Here is a 15,705-nt window from a genome sequence, read left to right as displayed (position 1 = left end):
ACTACAGTAGTGCTGCTTTCTGAATTCATATGGAAATTGAAAATGTCATTACTTTTGGTATCATTTGGTACAAATGAAACAACTTCAAATGCTCCATTCCTGCCTCTTCCATTCCTCTCTGGATCTCTCTTTCAGGTGAGAGGTTAACAATAAGTATCCAATACAGTCCACAGACTCTCTTATCCATCTTAACTGTATTTTCTCCCAACCTGCTTCTCAGTAACCCTTACGTTCCCCCTTTGTCCATCCTTCCCCCTTCCCAGTTCTCCCACCAGTCTTATTGTCTCTGACTACATTTTATCTGTTTGCTCTGTTGTTACCTTCTCCCAGCTAACATTTTCCTTGATCTCTTTGCCCTGTTTTCACACCTTCACACTTCCTTATCTAAGTATCTCCCACCCCACTAACGTCAGTCTGAAGAAGGGTCTAGATCCAAAACGTCACCCCTTCCTTCTCCCCAGAGAGACTGCCTGTCCAGCTGTGTTGCACCAGCATTTTGTGTCTGTTCTCAGTTCCTCTGTCTTTTTCATATCTGCTCCAATGATAAACATTTCCACACAGTTACCTCTTACCTCTTACCTTTCCTTGGACTACAGCTACTTCTTACCATTGCTGACAGAGCCCAGCCCTCACCTTCCAATACACAAGCCTCCACATTCAATGGCTCATCCTTTACAATTTCTACCATTTTCAATGTGATTCATATAACAAATACATGGGCATTATTTTCTTCTCGCCTCACTCCTGCTCATCGACCCTGACATATTCAGTAGCTTCTAAGACATTTCAAAGTGAAAATTTAAATAATTTAAGAAAGATTTACATTTAAAACATTGAAAAAACATATTCACACATAAATAATCAGTCAAAAGCAATAAAATCAAAACAAACCGCAGAAATCATAAAGAAATCTTACACTTTCCAGGCAGTTGATGCCCTTCTTTTGTTTGAACAAGGACCGACTTGTTTTAGCTGAATCCAAACAAGCTCAGCAGGATTTCCAAGCCTCAGAACTGTAAAAGCCATGAGTGCTAAACTCCTGAGTGAATTCCACAATGAGCAAAGAGGTCCTACTGCAGTTGTACAGGGCCCTGGTAAGACCGCACCTGGAGTATTGTGTGCAATTTTGGTCTCCTAATTTGAGGAAGGACATCATTGCTATTGAGGGAGTGCAGCGTAGGTTAACCAGGTTAATTATTGGGATGGCGGGACCGACATATGATGAAAGATTGGGTCGTCTGTGCTTCTATTCACTGGAATTTAGAAGGATGAGAGGAGATCTTATAGAAACATATAAAATTCTTAAAGGATTGAACAGGCTAGATGCAGGAAAAATGTTCCCGATGTTGGGGGTCCAGAGTAGGAGTTACAGTTTAAGAATAAGGGGTAGGCCATTTAGGACTGAGATGAGGAAAAACTGTTTCACCCAGAGAGTTGTGAATCTGGGGAATTCTCTGCCACAGAAGGCACTGGAGGCAAATTCACTGGATGTTTTCAAGAGGGCGTTAGATTTAGCTCTTAGGGCTAAAGGAATCACGGGATATGGGGAAAATGCAAGAACAGGGTACGTATTTTAGATGATCAACCATGATCATATTGAATGGCAGTGCTGGCTCGAAGGGTCGAATGGCCTACTTCAGCACCTATTTTTCTATGTTTCTATGTTTCTAATCGACAAGAGCTATCCAGAAGCATCCACAGCTGTGGTGAAAGGCTAGAGGATGCATCCACCAGCTCAAGCAATGACATTCCTGGGACTGGGATTTTTGGAGGAATATCCAAAGTCCCAGTATTAACACTGTATTCAGGGTAGAGTATCTGCCTCACTGTACTTCATAACTTGAGGAATAGAAGGATGAGGAGATATTTTATCTTCTTAGCCTGCTCTATAATTCATTAAGATTGTGCCATTCACTTTCCATCCTGATCCCCACATCCTTCAGTTCAAAACTCTATTTAACCCATTAAAAATAGGAGCGTGAACAGGCCACAAAACCACCCAATCCTGCTCCACCATTGAAAACCATGACTGATTATTGGCCTCCATATCTTCTTGACTGTTTTCTATAATATTTGACACCCCTTTAGTCTAAAAATCTATTCATTGCCATGAACATATTTAATGACATTGCCTCCAATGCTCTCTTCAGCAATGAATTCCAAAGATTCACAATCCAATGAGAGCAGACCTTTCTCCCCCTCTCTGCGTTAAATAAACAACCCATTCTTTTTAGACTTTGATTTCCACCTTTTGGATTTCCAAGGTGTGGGAAAAGATATTTTCAGTTTTTGCACTGTCAAGCACCTTCCAGCACAACCTGCTCAACTGTTCCTCAAAAAAATAATCAATCCCTCTCGGGAATCAACCTAGCTTTGACCTACCTACAAACCATACAAGATATTCCTCCTTAAATAAAATCACAAAATCCATTTGCAGTGCACCAAATTGTTTTTTTATAACTGTTGGCAGATCAGTTTCCCTCCTGGTATGTGGTGTTACCAATGCCCTGTACAATTATAGTTAGACCTCATCACATTTATACTTCATTCCCTTTGCAATTAGGTCCAATTAAAATATATATTTTTAAAGAAGCTGCAGTTTGCTGTTAATCTGAAATGTAGCAAAAAAAGGAAATGTGTAAACATTCAGCAAATCAAGCAGCGTTGATGGAAAAAGAGACAGACATAGCATTGCGAGTTGACGACCTTCTAGAGACTCCAGCTGCCTCCAGTTATAGAAAGCTCCCTCACATCTACACTACCAAACCCTCTTAGAAATATATATCTCTATAAGATCACCTTTCAATCTACTAATCTCCAGTATAGATTCATTTTCCACAATCATGCCTTAAGGCTCATTGAAATTGGAGGAGATAAATAACCACCATCCCCAGAACATTGAATTCTGCAATGAGAGACTGCATTTATTGCATTTTAATCGCATCTGATCCCAATATATCTTCCCTTCCCCACCCCTTTCTGCTTTCAACAGTCCACTCTCTCAGTGACTCTCTGATGTATTCATGTTTTTTTTTCAAATACAGATGCACAAGAAAATATCAGGATGATTCTTCTGATATAACTGCAAATGCCAGGAAAACAATATATTATTGACAACCTGAGTAAAATTTGAGAAGCATCTCAAAGTGGAATATCAGCTGTAAAATGCCAGCATTTATTATTCATCCTTAATTGCCATTGAGAAGGTGATGGCGAGCTGCCTTCTTAGTCTGCTGCATTTCCTCATGTGAATGTATTCTCATAGTGCTATTGGTTTCAGAGTTGTAGGGTGTAAACCCAGTGGTAAATTAAGGATCAGGATGTAGCGCCACTTTTGGAAGAGTATCTGTAGATGATGGTGTTCCCAAGCACCTGCTGCCTCTTTCCTTCTTGGTGGTGGAGGTCTCAGCTTTAGGAGATGCGTTCAGTGAAGCCTAGGTGAGTAACTGCAGTGCATTTTATAGATGGTGAAGACAGCTGCCATTGTGCACTGGTGGTTAGTGGAAAGAATGTCATTGTGTTACTGAATTAATATTAGGATAATTTATACAATGTGAATCAAGTGGGCTATTTTAAACGTGATGGAGATGAGCATCTTGAGGGTCTTTGGAGTTACTGGTGAAATGACGCAGATATTGGAAAGACTCTCCTGTGACTGAGGGTGGAGAGGGTGGGGGTGGTAAGACAGGGGCTAACAGCTAATTGTTGGACCAACGAGGAATAAAGGGCACTAGTCAGATGAGGAGGGGAGAGGTGGAATTGGCAAATGGAGGGAGGGGTGCATTAGGGAGACGGAGCGGCTGAGATAGCCAATAGACATTAACCTATTAACCTAGTATCTTGATGAGGCTGTAGGACCATGTGGGCATATTCTTCCCTGAGAATTCTTGTGAACCACCAGTTAATTTGCTTGCGTCCAGTTTTGCAAGGACGTGGTCGGATTGGATCATGACCTTGGGATCCCATTCAATATTTTAGTCAAATGGCTTCTGTGATACTGCAGATTAGAGAGTTTACAAAGAGAATACAGAGGAGTCTAATAATTATTTGGGGAAACACAAACATGCAGCTGACCAAAACTTCAAGAATTAATTATTTACACATTGATCTGGATATTTCTCCAGGGTCAAGGTATTTTATTTACTTATTAGTCCATTCAGGCCTGGGAAGGAGCAGCGGCCGGAGGTGACGTGATTTTGGTTGATAAACCTTGAAGATCTGCATTTCCAGAATCCCTGATGGAAATTAACTCCAAAAAAAGCCTCAAATTTTCAGCAGGCCTCCCATCCAAACGTGCCCTTGGGAATTATTATCCCATACCATCTAGTCAAAATTCCCAAGAACCGATGACATTAATTCCTGAAAGTAAAATTCTACAGTATGGCTTCCCAGAAATAGACGGACAAAATCCTGGCCATTCCAATAATGGAGTCACTGCCAGTGAGGCTCCCTCCCTTCTTTGTACAGAGATGGAAAAATATCTCAGCATAAATATACAAATCAATGTTTCAGAATGTCATAGTGTCATAGAAACATACAATGTGGAAACTGACCCTTCGGCTTAACTTGCCCACTCCATCCAACATGTCCCACCTACACTAGTCCCACCTACCAGCATTTGGCCCATATCAAGGTATCAAGGTTTCAAGATGAGTTTATTGTCACATGTACCAATTAAGGTACAGTGAAATTCAGATTGCCATACAGTCATATAAAAATAAAGAGCAACAAGACACACAAATATTTTTTTATAAATGAACATCCACCACAGTGACTCCCCCACATTCCTCACTGTGATGGAAGGCAAAAAAAAAGTTCAATTGTCTTCCCTTTTTCATTCTCCCACATTCGGAGCACTCGAACCTTCCGTTATCGGGACGATCTTGGCTCCAGCAACCGGCGGTCGAGTCTTGCTGCAACGGGGTGATCCAGCTCCCGCATCGGGGGATTTCAGCTCCCCACGCCAGGCGATCGGACTCCCGAGTCAGGGCTAGTCGAACCTCCTGCAGCTTGGAGCTACCCGACATCAGTCTCCACCCGACACTGCGAGCTCCTTGATGTTGAAATCCGCAGGCCACGGTTGGAGAGTCAATCCCAGGCAAGGGATCGCAGGCTCCGATGGTAAATCCACGGCCCTGCGGTGGGGCTCAAAGTCAGTCTCGAGCATGGCCGCCAGCTCCATGATGTTAGGCCACAGAGCGACCAGAGAACAAAAATGGCATCTCCGGCAAGGTAAGAGATTGAAAAAAAGTTTCCCCTGACCCCCTCCCCCACCTCCTACATAAAACAAACCAGAGAACATTAACACGTACTTATCCCACTAAACCTACATTTTCTGTATTAAATTCTATCAACCATTCCTCAGCCCGCCTGCCCAACTAATAAAGATCCACCTGCAATTTGTGACAACCATCTTCACTATCTACAATATCACCCACTTAAGTGTCATCTACAAACTTGCTAATCATGTCATGTACATTCTCATCCAAATCATTGATATAGAAGTCAGACTGCAATGGGCCCAGCACTAATCCCTGAGCCACACCACTAGTCACAGACCTCCAGTTCGAAAACAACCTTCCACCATCACCCTCTGCTACCTTCCATGAACTTAATTTTCTAACCAGTCGGCTACTCTCCTTGGGTCCAATGCAATACTCTCCATGCAATTTAACGTTCCAGAGCAGCTTATCATGTTAAATGATGAAATAATTTATTTTTTTGTATTAAATTATCAATAATAATAATAATACATTTTATTTATGGGCGCCTTTCAAGAGTCTCAAGGACACCTTACAAAAATTGAGCATGTATAGGAAAAACATGTAAGGGGAATGAAATAAATAGTAGAGACATGACTAGTACACAAAGTAAAGACAGAATTCAATACAAAACACAGCATGAGGCAATTAATGCACAGATGAAAAGGGACGGGGACGTGGGGCTAAGGATAGGCAGAGGTGAAGAGATGGGTCTTGAGGCGGGACTGGAAGATGGGGAGGGACACGGAATTGCGGATCAGTTGGGGGAGGGAGTTCCAGAGCCTGGGAGCTGCCCTGGAGAAGGCTCTGTCCCCAAAACTGCGGAGGTTGGACTTGTGGATGGAGAGGAGACCGGCTGATGTGGATCTGAGGGACCGTGAGGGTTGGTAGGGGGAGAGGAGGTCAATGAGATATGTGGGGGCCAGATGGTGGAGGGCTTTGTAGGTGAGGACCAGGATTTTGTAGGTGATCCGGTGGGAGACGGGAAGCCAGTGAAGTTTTTTGAGGACTGGAGTGATGTGATGCCAGGATTTGGTGTGGGTGATGAGTCGGGCGGCTGCGTTCTGGACCAGTTGGAGTCGGTTGATGTAGGTGGAGCTGATGCCAAGGAGAAGTGAGTTGCAATAGTCCAGTCGGGAGGAGATGAAGGCATGGATGAGTCTTTCAGCAGCAGGCGGTGTGAGAGAGGGTCTGAGTTTGGCGATGTTGCGGAGATGAAAGAAGGAGGTTTTAATGACATGGCGGATGTGAGGCTCAAGGGAGAGGGTGGAATCAAAGATCACGCCAAGGTTGCGGGCCTGGGGAGATGGGGAGACAGTGGTGCCGTCGATGGTGAGAGTGGGGTTATTGATTTTGCTAAGTGTGGCTTTGGAGCCTATGAGGAGAAATTCTGTCTTATCGCTGTTGAGTTTGAGGAAATTATGTTGCATCCAGGTTTTTATTGCTGACAAACAGGAGTTGATATGGGAGAGGGGGGGGTTGTGGGGGGATTTGGTGCCAAGGTAAATCTGGGTGTCATCAGCGTAACAGTGGAAGTCCAGATTGAAGTGGCGGAGTATCTGACCAAGGGGGAGGATGTAGATGATGAAGAGGAGGGGGCCGAGTACGGAGCCTTGGGGAACGCCTTGAGTGACTGCGGCTGTAGCAGAGGTGTGGTTGTGGAGAGAGATGAAGTGGGATCTGTTGGAAAGGTAGGAACGGAGCCAGCTGAGTGCAGAGCCTTCAATGCCGAGGTCCTTGAGTCTGGTGAGCAGGATGTTATGGTTCACTGTATCGAAGGCTGCGCTCAGGTCGAGGAGGATGAGGATGTTGAGGGAACCAGTGTCAGCAGAGGTGAGGAGGTCGTTGAGGACTTTGAGGAGAGCAGTTTCTGTGCTATGGAGGGGGCGAAAGCCAGATTGGAGGGGTTCAAGTAGGTTATACGCAAGGAGGTGGGAATGAAGTTGTGACGCAACGATACGCTCCAGGGTTTTTGAAAGGAAGGGGAGGTTTGAGATTGGGCGGTAGTTAATGAGAGAGGAGGGATCAAGACCAGGTTTCTTTAAGATTGGTGTAACGGCAGCAGTTTTGAAAGCGGAGGGGACAATTCCTTGGGACAATGAGAAGTTGAAGAGATTAGTGAGGTAGGGGCAGAGTACGGGGAGGCAGGACTTCAACAGGGGAGTGGGGAGAGGGTCGAGGGAGCAGGTGGTGGGTTTGGAAGAGCTGATGAGTTTGGAGATTTCAATAGGGGTGACCAGGTCAAACTGGGAGAGGAAGCAGTGTGGAGGAGGGGTAAGGAGGTCAGTGGAGATGTTGAAAGGAGGGGCCGTGGTAGGTGGTGGAGTAGATGCTGAGGAGTCGGGTACAGGGGATAAAGATTGATAGATGGTGCTGATTTTATCAGCGAAAAAGTGGAGGAATGAGTTGCAGAGATCCGGAGTAGAGGTAGGGAGAGTGTTGGCTCGAGGCTTGAGGAGGTTGCCCACTGTGGAGAAGAGGGTTCTGTGGTTTAGGCAGGGATCGGTGAATATGGAGGAGAGGTAGGCAGATATCAGACCTAAAATACATTTTTTATAGCAATCCATGAAAAAAAAATGTAAAACTGAAAACATCCAAGAGATCCTAGAAAATTCACAATACACTCAGTATTAATGAAAAGAAAAATTAAAGATCAAAATTTGGTGAATAAATCTTCTTCAAAATTCTGACAAAGGTATCTATCCAAAATATCAAAGATAGACACAAAATGCTGGAGTAACTCAGCGGGACAGGCAGCATCTCTGGGGAGAAAGATTGTGTGACTTCGGGTCGAGGTGCTTTTTCAGACCTTTATTATCGACCCGAATCATCACTCATTCCTTCTCTCCAGAGACGCTGTCTGTCCCGCTGAGTTATTCCAGCATTTTGTGTCTATCTTTGGTGTAAACCAGCACCTGCAGTTCCTTCCAACACATATCCAAAATATCAAGCTATTTTTTCACCCTCGGTGTGGTTAACACACCTGTTATATGTTTACTACATTTTGCAAAGTGCTCAAATCGCTAAAAATATCAGTAGTTCTTTATTTCATGTAATTCAAAGTAGTTACTTTGCCTGTAATGGGCTTCTAATTAACCTTAGTTTCTCAACGGAGTATTCCTAAAATTTGTTTTTTGATCCCAATATGTAGGTTCAGAATCAACAGCCTGGAGTCAAATTGTGAGCAGTGGCCATGATCCCACATCACAGGGAGTTAAACATTAATCAATGTTGTTTGCCTGATATTCCAGGTCATCTGGAAGCAAACATAAGCATAGGGTCATGATCCCAGGGTTGCATAATCCTGTTTGGGTGGTTTAAATACAGAGCCAAGTACTTAAGAATGACAATGAAAAATTAAAATATCCCATTCCTATAATGCCTTTCACATTCAAAACACTTTAAAAGTGCAACCTAGGAAAATAGTGGCCAATTTGCTCACAGCTTGCTTCCAGAAACATCAACACCTAGGTGATCCATTTTTTAGGATAGTTGAATGCAGAATAAATATCAGGCTAGTGCACGCTCACTCCAGCACACTCTACAGTCTTCCCGCTGCTCTACTCTTGCGGCCATGCTGCCCTGTAAAGCAGAGCGGTCTCCAAGCAGCACCTAAATCTCAGGCAGTGGATCATTAGGACCCACCGCACCACTGCTCTGATTACTTTTAGGTAGCTCATGCTCTTTCAATCATGGGCAGGAATTAAAAACATCAAGACTGAGTTAAAGAAAAAATGAACAACCACCCATATTTTCTCCGAGATCTTCGGTTTCCTCCCACATTCCAAATGACGTACAGGTTTGTAGGTTAATTGGCTTGGTATGAATGTAAAATTGTCCCTGGTGAGTAGGATAATATTAATGTGCAGGGATCCCTGGTCGGTACGGACTCAGTGGGCCGAAGGGCCTGTTTCCATGCTGTATCTCTAAACTTAACTAAACTAAACTAAAAAAGTAGGGGAATCGAGAACCAGAGGACATGGGTTTAAGGTGAGGGGGAAAAGATTTAATAGGAATCTGAGGGGTATCTTCCTTACACAAAATGTTGAGGGTATATGGAATGAGCTGCCGGAGGAGGTAGCTGTCGCGTGTACTATTACAGCGTATAAGAAACATTTAGACAGGTACATGGATATGATAGGTTTAGTGGGATATGGGCCAAATGCAGGTAGATGGGATTAGTGTGGATGTGGAATGTTGGTCGGCCCGGGCAAATTGGCCTGTTTCCAGGTTGTGGCTCTATGACCCTCTCGTTTTTCATGTATGTATAAAAATCCTTGGGGTTTTCTTTGATTTAACTTACAAGATACATTGTGTAATCCTTTTGACCCTTCTAATTGCGTGATTTCTCACATCCTTGTTTTACATTGTCTTTCTAAACCTTATCTATATGTTTCTTTTTTTCTTTTTGACCAAATTTAAAATCTCTTTGGTGATCCTGGACTCCTCAGCTTACCATGCTTAAAAGGATGAGAGGGAATCTTATTGAAACTAATAAGATTATTAAGGGTTTGGCACGATAGAGGCAGGAAACATGTTCCCGATGTTGGGGGAGTCCAGAACAAGGGGCCACCGTTTAAGAATAATCTGTGGAATTCTCTGCCTCAGAAGGCAGTGGAGGCCAATTCTCTGTATGCTTCCAAGAGAGAGTTGGATAGGGCTCTTTAAGATAGCGGAGTCAGGGGATACGGGGAAAAGGCAGGAACGGGGTACTGAGTTTGGATGATCTTCTTCTTCTTCTTGCGTATGGCGTACACAGCCTAAAGTTGTCGGACAACTTGTTCTATTTAGTATGGATGATCAGCCATGATCACATGCTCAAAGGGCTGAATGAGATATTTCACCCCCGCTGTAAAAACACTTGAGGACTGAGTTTAAATTCTTATCCAAAAGGCAACTCACCTGACGGTGCAGCCTTCAAATGTCAATCCAAGGCTGATTATCTAACTTGCCCTTGTTCAAAATAAAACTGCCCACCAGTAAAACGGACATGGCCTCTGATGGCCCGGTAAAGCCACTGCACAATCAGTTTTTGCCACATTTAAGTTTACTTATTGGTAAAGAAGAAATCTGACTGGTATTTAAGCTTAGTTAATGGTTTGAAATAATGCCTAGAACAATTATAACATAAAAAAATTTAAAACTAATATTATAAAGTCATGTCAGTGCTTTTGAATGACCCTAAGGAAAGTTTAATCTCTGGACAAATAAAAAAAATCAATTGCTCAACAAGTGGTGTGGAAACATTGCATCACTGCCAATTTATTATTCTGAAGGCCTTCCGACGTCTGGTTTCTGTTTTCTGCTGGAATCCCGTGAAAATCTACAAGATCATGCATCAATCAGTGAGTTTAATGCTCTTCTATGCTGCATTAGGCCTTATGCATACCAATACCTACTGGTAAGTTCCTCTGTCTAATGGTTTGATTGGTGAAAGGTATTCAATGATTGGTAGGGACAATGTAATTGTCTTATGCTTTAATACAGAGAGGAAACAGAGAAACCACAGGTGAGCTTGAGAATAAGTTGGGAATAAGCTCTGTTGAATGCAGATGTGTTTTTGAATGTTTGCTTGTAATGACTTACATGTAAAACTAGAGAGTAGAAACAAGGGACTGCATTGAAAAATAGAAACTTGGAGAAGGTTTTAGATGGTGGGCAGTATCTATTCTGACTGTACTCCAACATGCGTAACCAACTTCAACAGATAAGAGAAGGAATTGAGAGAAGATTGAACATTGTGGTTAAGACTTAAGAGTTTCTTTTAAATGCCGGTTGCATTTCTAACAGTATCTTTTCATTAAGTTGTGAAACTGAGAGTGGAATATTGTATAACCCCAGAGTTGTTACAACATGTTGTCACTGGGTTTTGTCATGGGTTGCTGTTACCTGGATAAAGCAACTAAGCCTAGTGAGTGAACTATTTTTTCAGCAGGATGCTGTTTTGTACAGCCTCTCATGTTACCTCATTGAGCAGATGTATCAGGCTATCTCATCCCGTGCATGATATCACATAGACCTGCTTCCCATGAGCACAACATCTTGCCCCTGGACCCAGAGCCATTTAAGAGGGTAGGCATTAAGCATTAAATCTGTCCTTTCCTGAGCCTTGTACATTCTTGATACACCATAGCTTCCTGCTATGTATTATACAGATCTCTCTGGGCTGAAAAATCCCCAAAACACATTTCGAGGACCACCTATCAGTCCTATCCACCTGCACAACCCCTCTAAGCTTTGAAGTGACCCACAGTTACTGCAGCTTTCTGAATTTCGTATACATTCACAAACATTGGACTTTGAGAAACATGGTTAGCAACATCTAGTTATGTATATTGCAATCCTGAAGACCGGCCCTGCTCCATAATCTCCTCCCTCTGAGCTATCTTTCCATTAACCTTAACATCATGATCATGGTGTCAGGACAACTACCTCGCCCTTAACGCCAGCAAGACAAAGATTTGGTTGTAGACCTAAGGAAACGAGGGATTGAACACAATTCTGTCTTCACCAATGTGGGTGCTACAGAGATGGTCATCAGTTTCAAGTTCCTAAGGCATCCATACCACCAGCTACCTAACGTGATCCCTTCACACTGATCACGTAATCAACAAAACACATCAGTATATTTACTTCCATAAGCATGTGAAAGTAAATATATTGCTGCACTCTGCACTTCGAGAGATTCAGCATGTCTGCAATGAATCTCTCGAACAGCTACAGATATAGTACAGTAAGTATTCTGAAGGGTTGCATCTCAGCCTGGTAAGGCAACCGCTCGGCTCTTGACTGCCTGAACCTGCAGAGAGGGTCTGAGGAAGGGTCACGACCCGAAACATCACCCATTCCTTCTATCCAGAGATGCTGCCTGACCCACTGAGTTACTCCAGCATTTTGTGTCTATCTGCAGAGATTGGTGCTGTTTGTGTGGAATTCGTACATTCTTCCTCTGACTCTCGGTTTCCTCTGAGTGTCCCATTCTCCCACATCCCAAAGATGTGCACGTTTGAAGATAAATTGGCCTCCATAAATTGCCCCTAGTGCGCAGGGAGTGGATGCGAAAGTGGGATAATATAGAACTAGTGTGAACAGGTGATCGATGGTCAGCGTGGATTTGGTGGGCTGAAGGTGCTGGTTTCCTTGCTGTATCTCTAACAAATAACACTTTCTCTGGAAAATGCTCCTGCTCTTGATTCACATTTGCTTGTACTTTCAGCTAAGGAAACCAGATACATAGTTAAAAAGGTCTGTATGGGTGCCTCTGAAATGTTCTCCTTCTTCCTGAACTCTGGCTTCCCTTCCACGATTATTAATAAAACCCTTGAATGCATCTCATCCATTTCTCGCACCGCTGCTTTTACTTCACTCCCCCGGGACCAATCATGGATAGAGTTTCCCTGGTCCTCACCTTCCACCTGACCAGCCTTCACTTTCTCTGCAATTTCCACCACGTTCAAAGGGATTCCACCATCAGACACATTTTTCCTTCCTCTCCTTTAAACATGACACAGTGATTGATTTTTTTGATTTTTGATTTTGATTTTGATTCCTTTATTGTCATTCAGACCTTTCGGTCTGAACGAAATTTCGTTGCCTGCAGTCATACACAATAATAATAAATAACAAAACATACAATAAACACAAATTAATATCCACCACAGTGAGTTCACCAAGCACCTCCTCACTGTGATGGAGGCAAAAGTCTTAGTCTCTGTCTCTTCCCTCCTTGTTCTCCCTCTGCGCTGAGGCGATCGATCCAGGCCGAAGATGCCGCCCTCCAGTCCAGCGGACCTCCGTGGTGATGTCGCCGCAGCCGAAAGCCGGAACACCGTCTCCGCTCCGAGTCGGCCCGCCACAGCCTCAGCTCCGAGTCGGGCCGCTGCCGAAAGCTGGAACGCCGCCTCAGCGAGTCGGGCCACCGCTGCCTCAGCTCCGAGTCCCGCTGCATTAGCTCCGAGTTCCGCAGCCTCAGCTCCGAGTACCGCTGCCTCAGCGAGTCGGGCCACCGCTGCATCAGCTCCGAGTCCCGCTGCCTCAGCTCCGAGTCCCACTGCCTGAGCTCCGAGTCCCGCAGCCTCAGCTCCGGGCCGCTGCCGAAAGCTGGAACGCCGCATCAGCGAGTCGGGCCACCGCTGCCTCGGCCCCAAAGTCGGCCAGCCTCGCGTTGTAAGTCCTGGCTGGCTCTGCCTCCGGAGCCTCGAGGTCGGTCGCAGGTTGAAGACCGCCAGCTCCGCCATTAGGCCTCAGCGCAGACGGAGGCAGAGAAGGGGGATACGACAAGAAAAAGTCGCATTCCCCCTAAGGGAGAGACAAAAAAACAAGTTTCACCCCCCCCCCCCCCCATAACACAACCTAATAAACTAAAATTTAGCTAAAACAAGACAAAAAAAACAGCAAAAAAAAGTAAAGACAGACGGACTGCAGGCGAGCCGCAGCTGTTAACAGTGCCGCCACTTCCGACTTTCTTCATGACTCGCTGGTCCACTCTACTATTCCCATCTCCACCTCTAACTTTTGGCACTTTGCTTTGCAACTTGTCCTTTCACCTCTTCCCTTCCCACCATTCAAGCATCCCAAAGTTCTCTCCAAGTGATTCACTTCCATCAATTTAGTCTACCGCATTCCTGTTCACAATGTGGTGTTCTCTGCATTCGAGGAAGCAAACACAGATTGGGTGACCACATTGCAGAGCACCTGTGTCCAGTCCACCAAGGTGACAAAAGGCTTCTTGCTGGATGCATTTTAATACTCCAACGCACCCCCACTAAAGATGAGCTGCTACTGTTCATGCTTGCATTGGGCACTGTAACAGTGCGGGAGGCTACAGACAGATCTGTATCCTCCTGCACTGGCCAATTCAAACTTGAGGAGCAGCAGCTCATCTTTAGCTTGAGCACATTGCAGACTTCTGGAACCAATATTAAACTATGTAACTTCAGATAACTTGACACTTGGACTGTACTAGTTGGCCATCCCTGATCTTGGCTTAACTTGTTCTTTTTTCCTCTTGAAATGTTCAAGCCCATCAACCACCCATTTACTCTAATCCCATATTAGTCCTCCATTTTGCTCTGCCAATATCCTTATCAATCGCCCCAGATTCTATCACCAACCAGCACACTAAGGACAATATAGATTGTCCTTATAGGTAGGTTACCCAATATTACCCAATATAGGTAGCTTAACTCAATTAACCTACTAAGCCACGCATCTTTGGAATGTGGGAGGAAACTGGAGCACCTTGGGGAAATTCATGCAGTCACAGGGAAAATGTGCAAACTGCACAAAAAAAAGGCATCTGAGGTTAGAATTGAATCCAGGTTTCTGACACTAAGAAGCAGTGGCTCTACTAATTGCACCCTTGTGCTGCATTCTCTGACTGCTTCCATTCAATCATTGATTATATAACCTTGTTACAACCTATGTTCACCTCTGGTCTATCTTTTCAGACATTTCCCCATCCTTCAACGTCCCTGTAACTTAGAAAGACTCTATTCGCTCCTTCCCAGTTTTGAAGAGAAGTGTCATTGATCTGAAGCATTAACTACACTTCTTCCCACAGATGTGCCCTAACCCGCTTGATATTTCCATTATTTCTGTTTTTATAATGATGAAATTTTTGCTTACAAGAATTACTCCATGCAGAGTCTCGGCTATAACTTTAGTTTTTGGCAGTTACCTTTTATGGCATTTGATTGAACCAGAAATCGAGCCAGAGATGAACCAGAGATAGGAAACGTTTGTTTAATCTAGATATAATCTTTAATGTGTTTATAATCACTGTCTGATTTCAGCAAAGAGACATTTGTGGAATTAACTAATGGATCTAACTATGTAAATTCTAACAAGTTGGGAGGACTGTGGAAAAGATCACTGAGGGCTCCATCGCAGCCAATTGATTGCTCTCTTTCAACTTGGTCCTCGTGGAGTACTTGCAATTCTTGCCAGCAAAAGCAAGTAAGTATGGAAATAGAAGATGGGTGAAATTAGTTGTTCTCATACTCTTATTTCTGTGATTGCACTACTTGGGCTTTTACCCTCTGTCTGCAAATCTTGGTCTAGGCTTATTCTTCCATAGTGTATCTTGAGAAGTAAAATCATTCTGAACCAAATGTCCACCATGCACCTTATTTGAAGATGTTCCTCCAGGGGCATCCATAACGTGTCTCTGAAATTCCACCTCCACATTCAAACTGACATTGTCTTTTCTGACTAGCCCCAGAGAGAACTAGCCCCACACAAGAATCCAGGGTTCGACTTACAACCATCACTGCATTCCAATCCAAAATTATCTTGAAATATTTTGGGACTGGTGTGCCATCTCAATGCCAAGGTTTCCCAACCAAGTGTTTCCTCGGTCCATCTTATTTTTTACAATATTGAGATAATTTAGTTAGAATTCACATGAATAGCACCATTAAGTTAAAATATACCCAGCATATTA

The 15,705-nt window shown here is 43.8% G+C and overlaps 1 protein-coding gene across 1 annotated transcript in view; it reads left to right on the top strand.

Annotated features, from left to right (window-relative positions):
- The window catches only part of LOC116978123, a 279,728-nt gene that overhangs the window by 232,612 nt on the left and 31,411 nt on the right, over positions 1-15,705 (top strand). Inside the window, exons 16-17 of the mRNA XM_033029145.1 lie at positions 10,412-10,662; positions 15,056-15,218. Coding sequence (XP_032885036.1) covers positions 10,412-10,662; positions 15,056-15,218 — 414 coding nt within the window. The remainder of the gene's footprint in view (positions 1-10,411; positions 10,663-15,055; positions 15,219-15,705) is intronic.

This window comes from Amblyraja radiata, chromosome 10, assembly GCF_010909765.2.
Source record: "Amblyraja radiata isolate CabotCenter1 chromosome 10, sAmbRad1.1.pri, whole genome shotgun sequence".
Classification (NCBI taxonomy): domain Eukaryota; kingdom Metazoa; phylum Chordata; class Chondrichthyes; order Rajiformes; family Rajidae; genus Amblyraja; species Amblyraja radiata.
The sequence above is the reverse complement of the archived record's forward strand: the minus strand, read 5'-3'. Positions and strand labels throughout refer to the sequence as shown.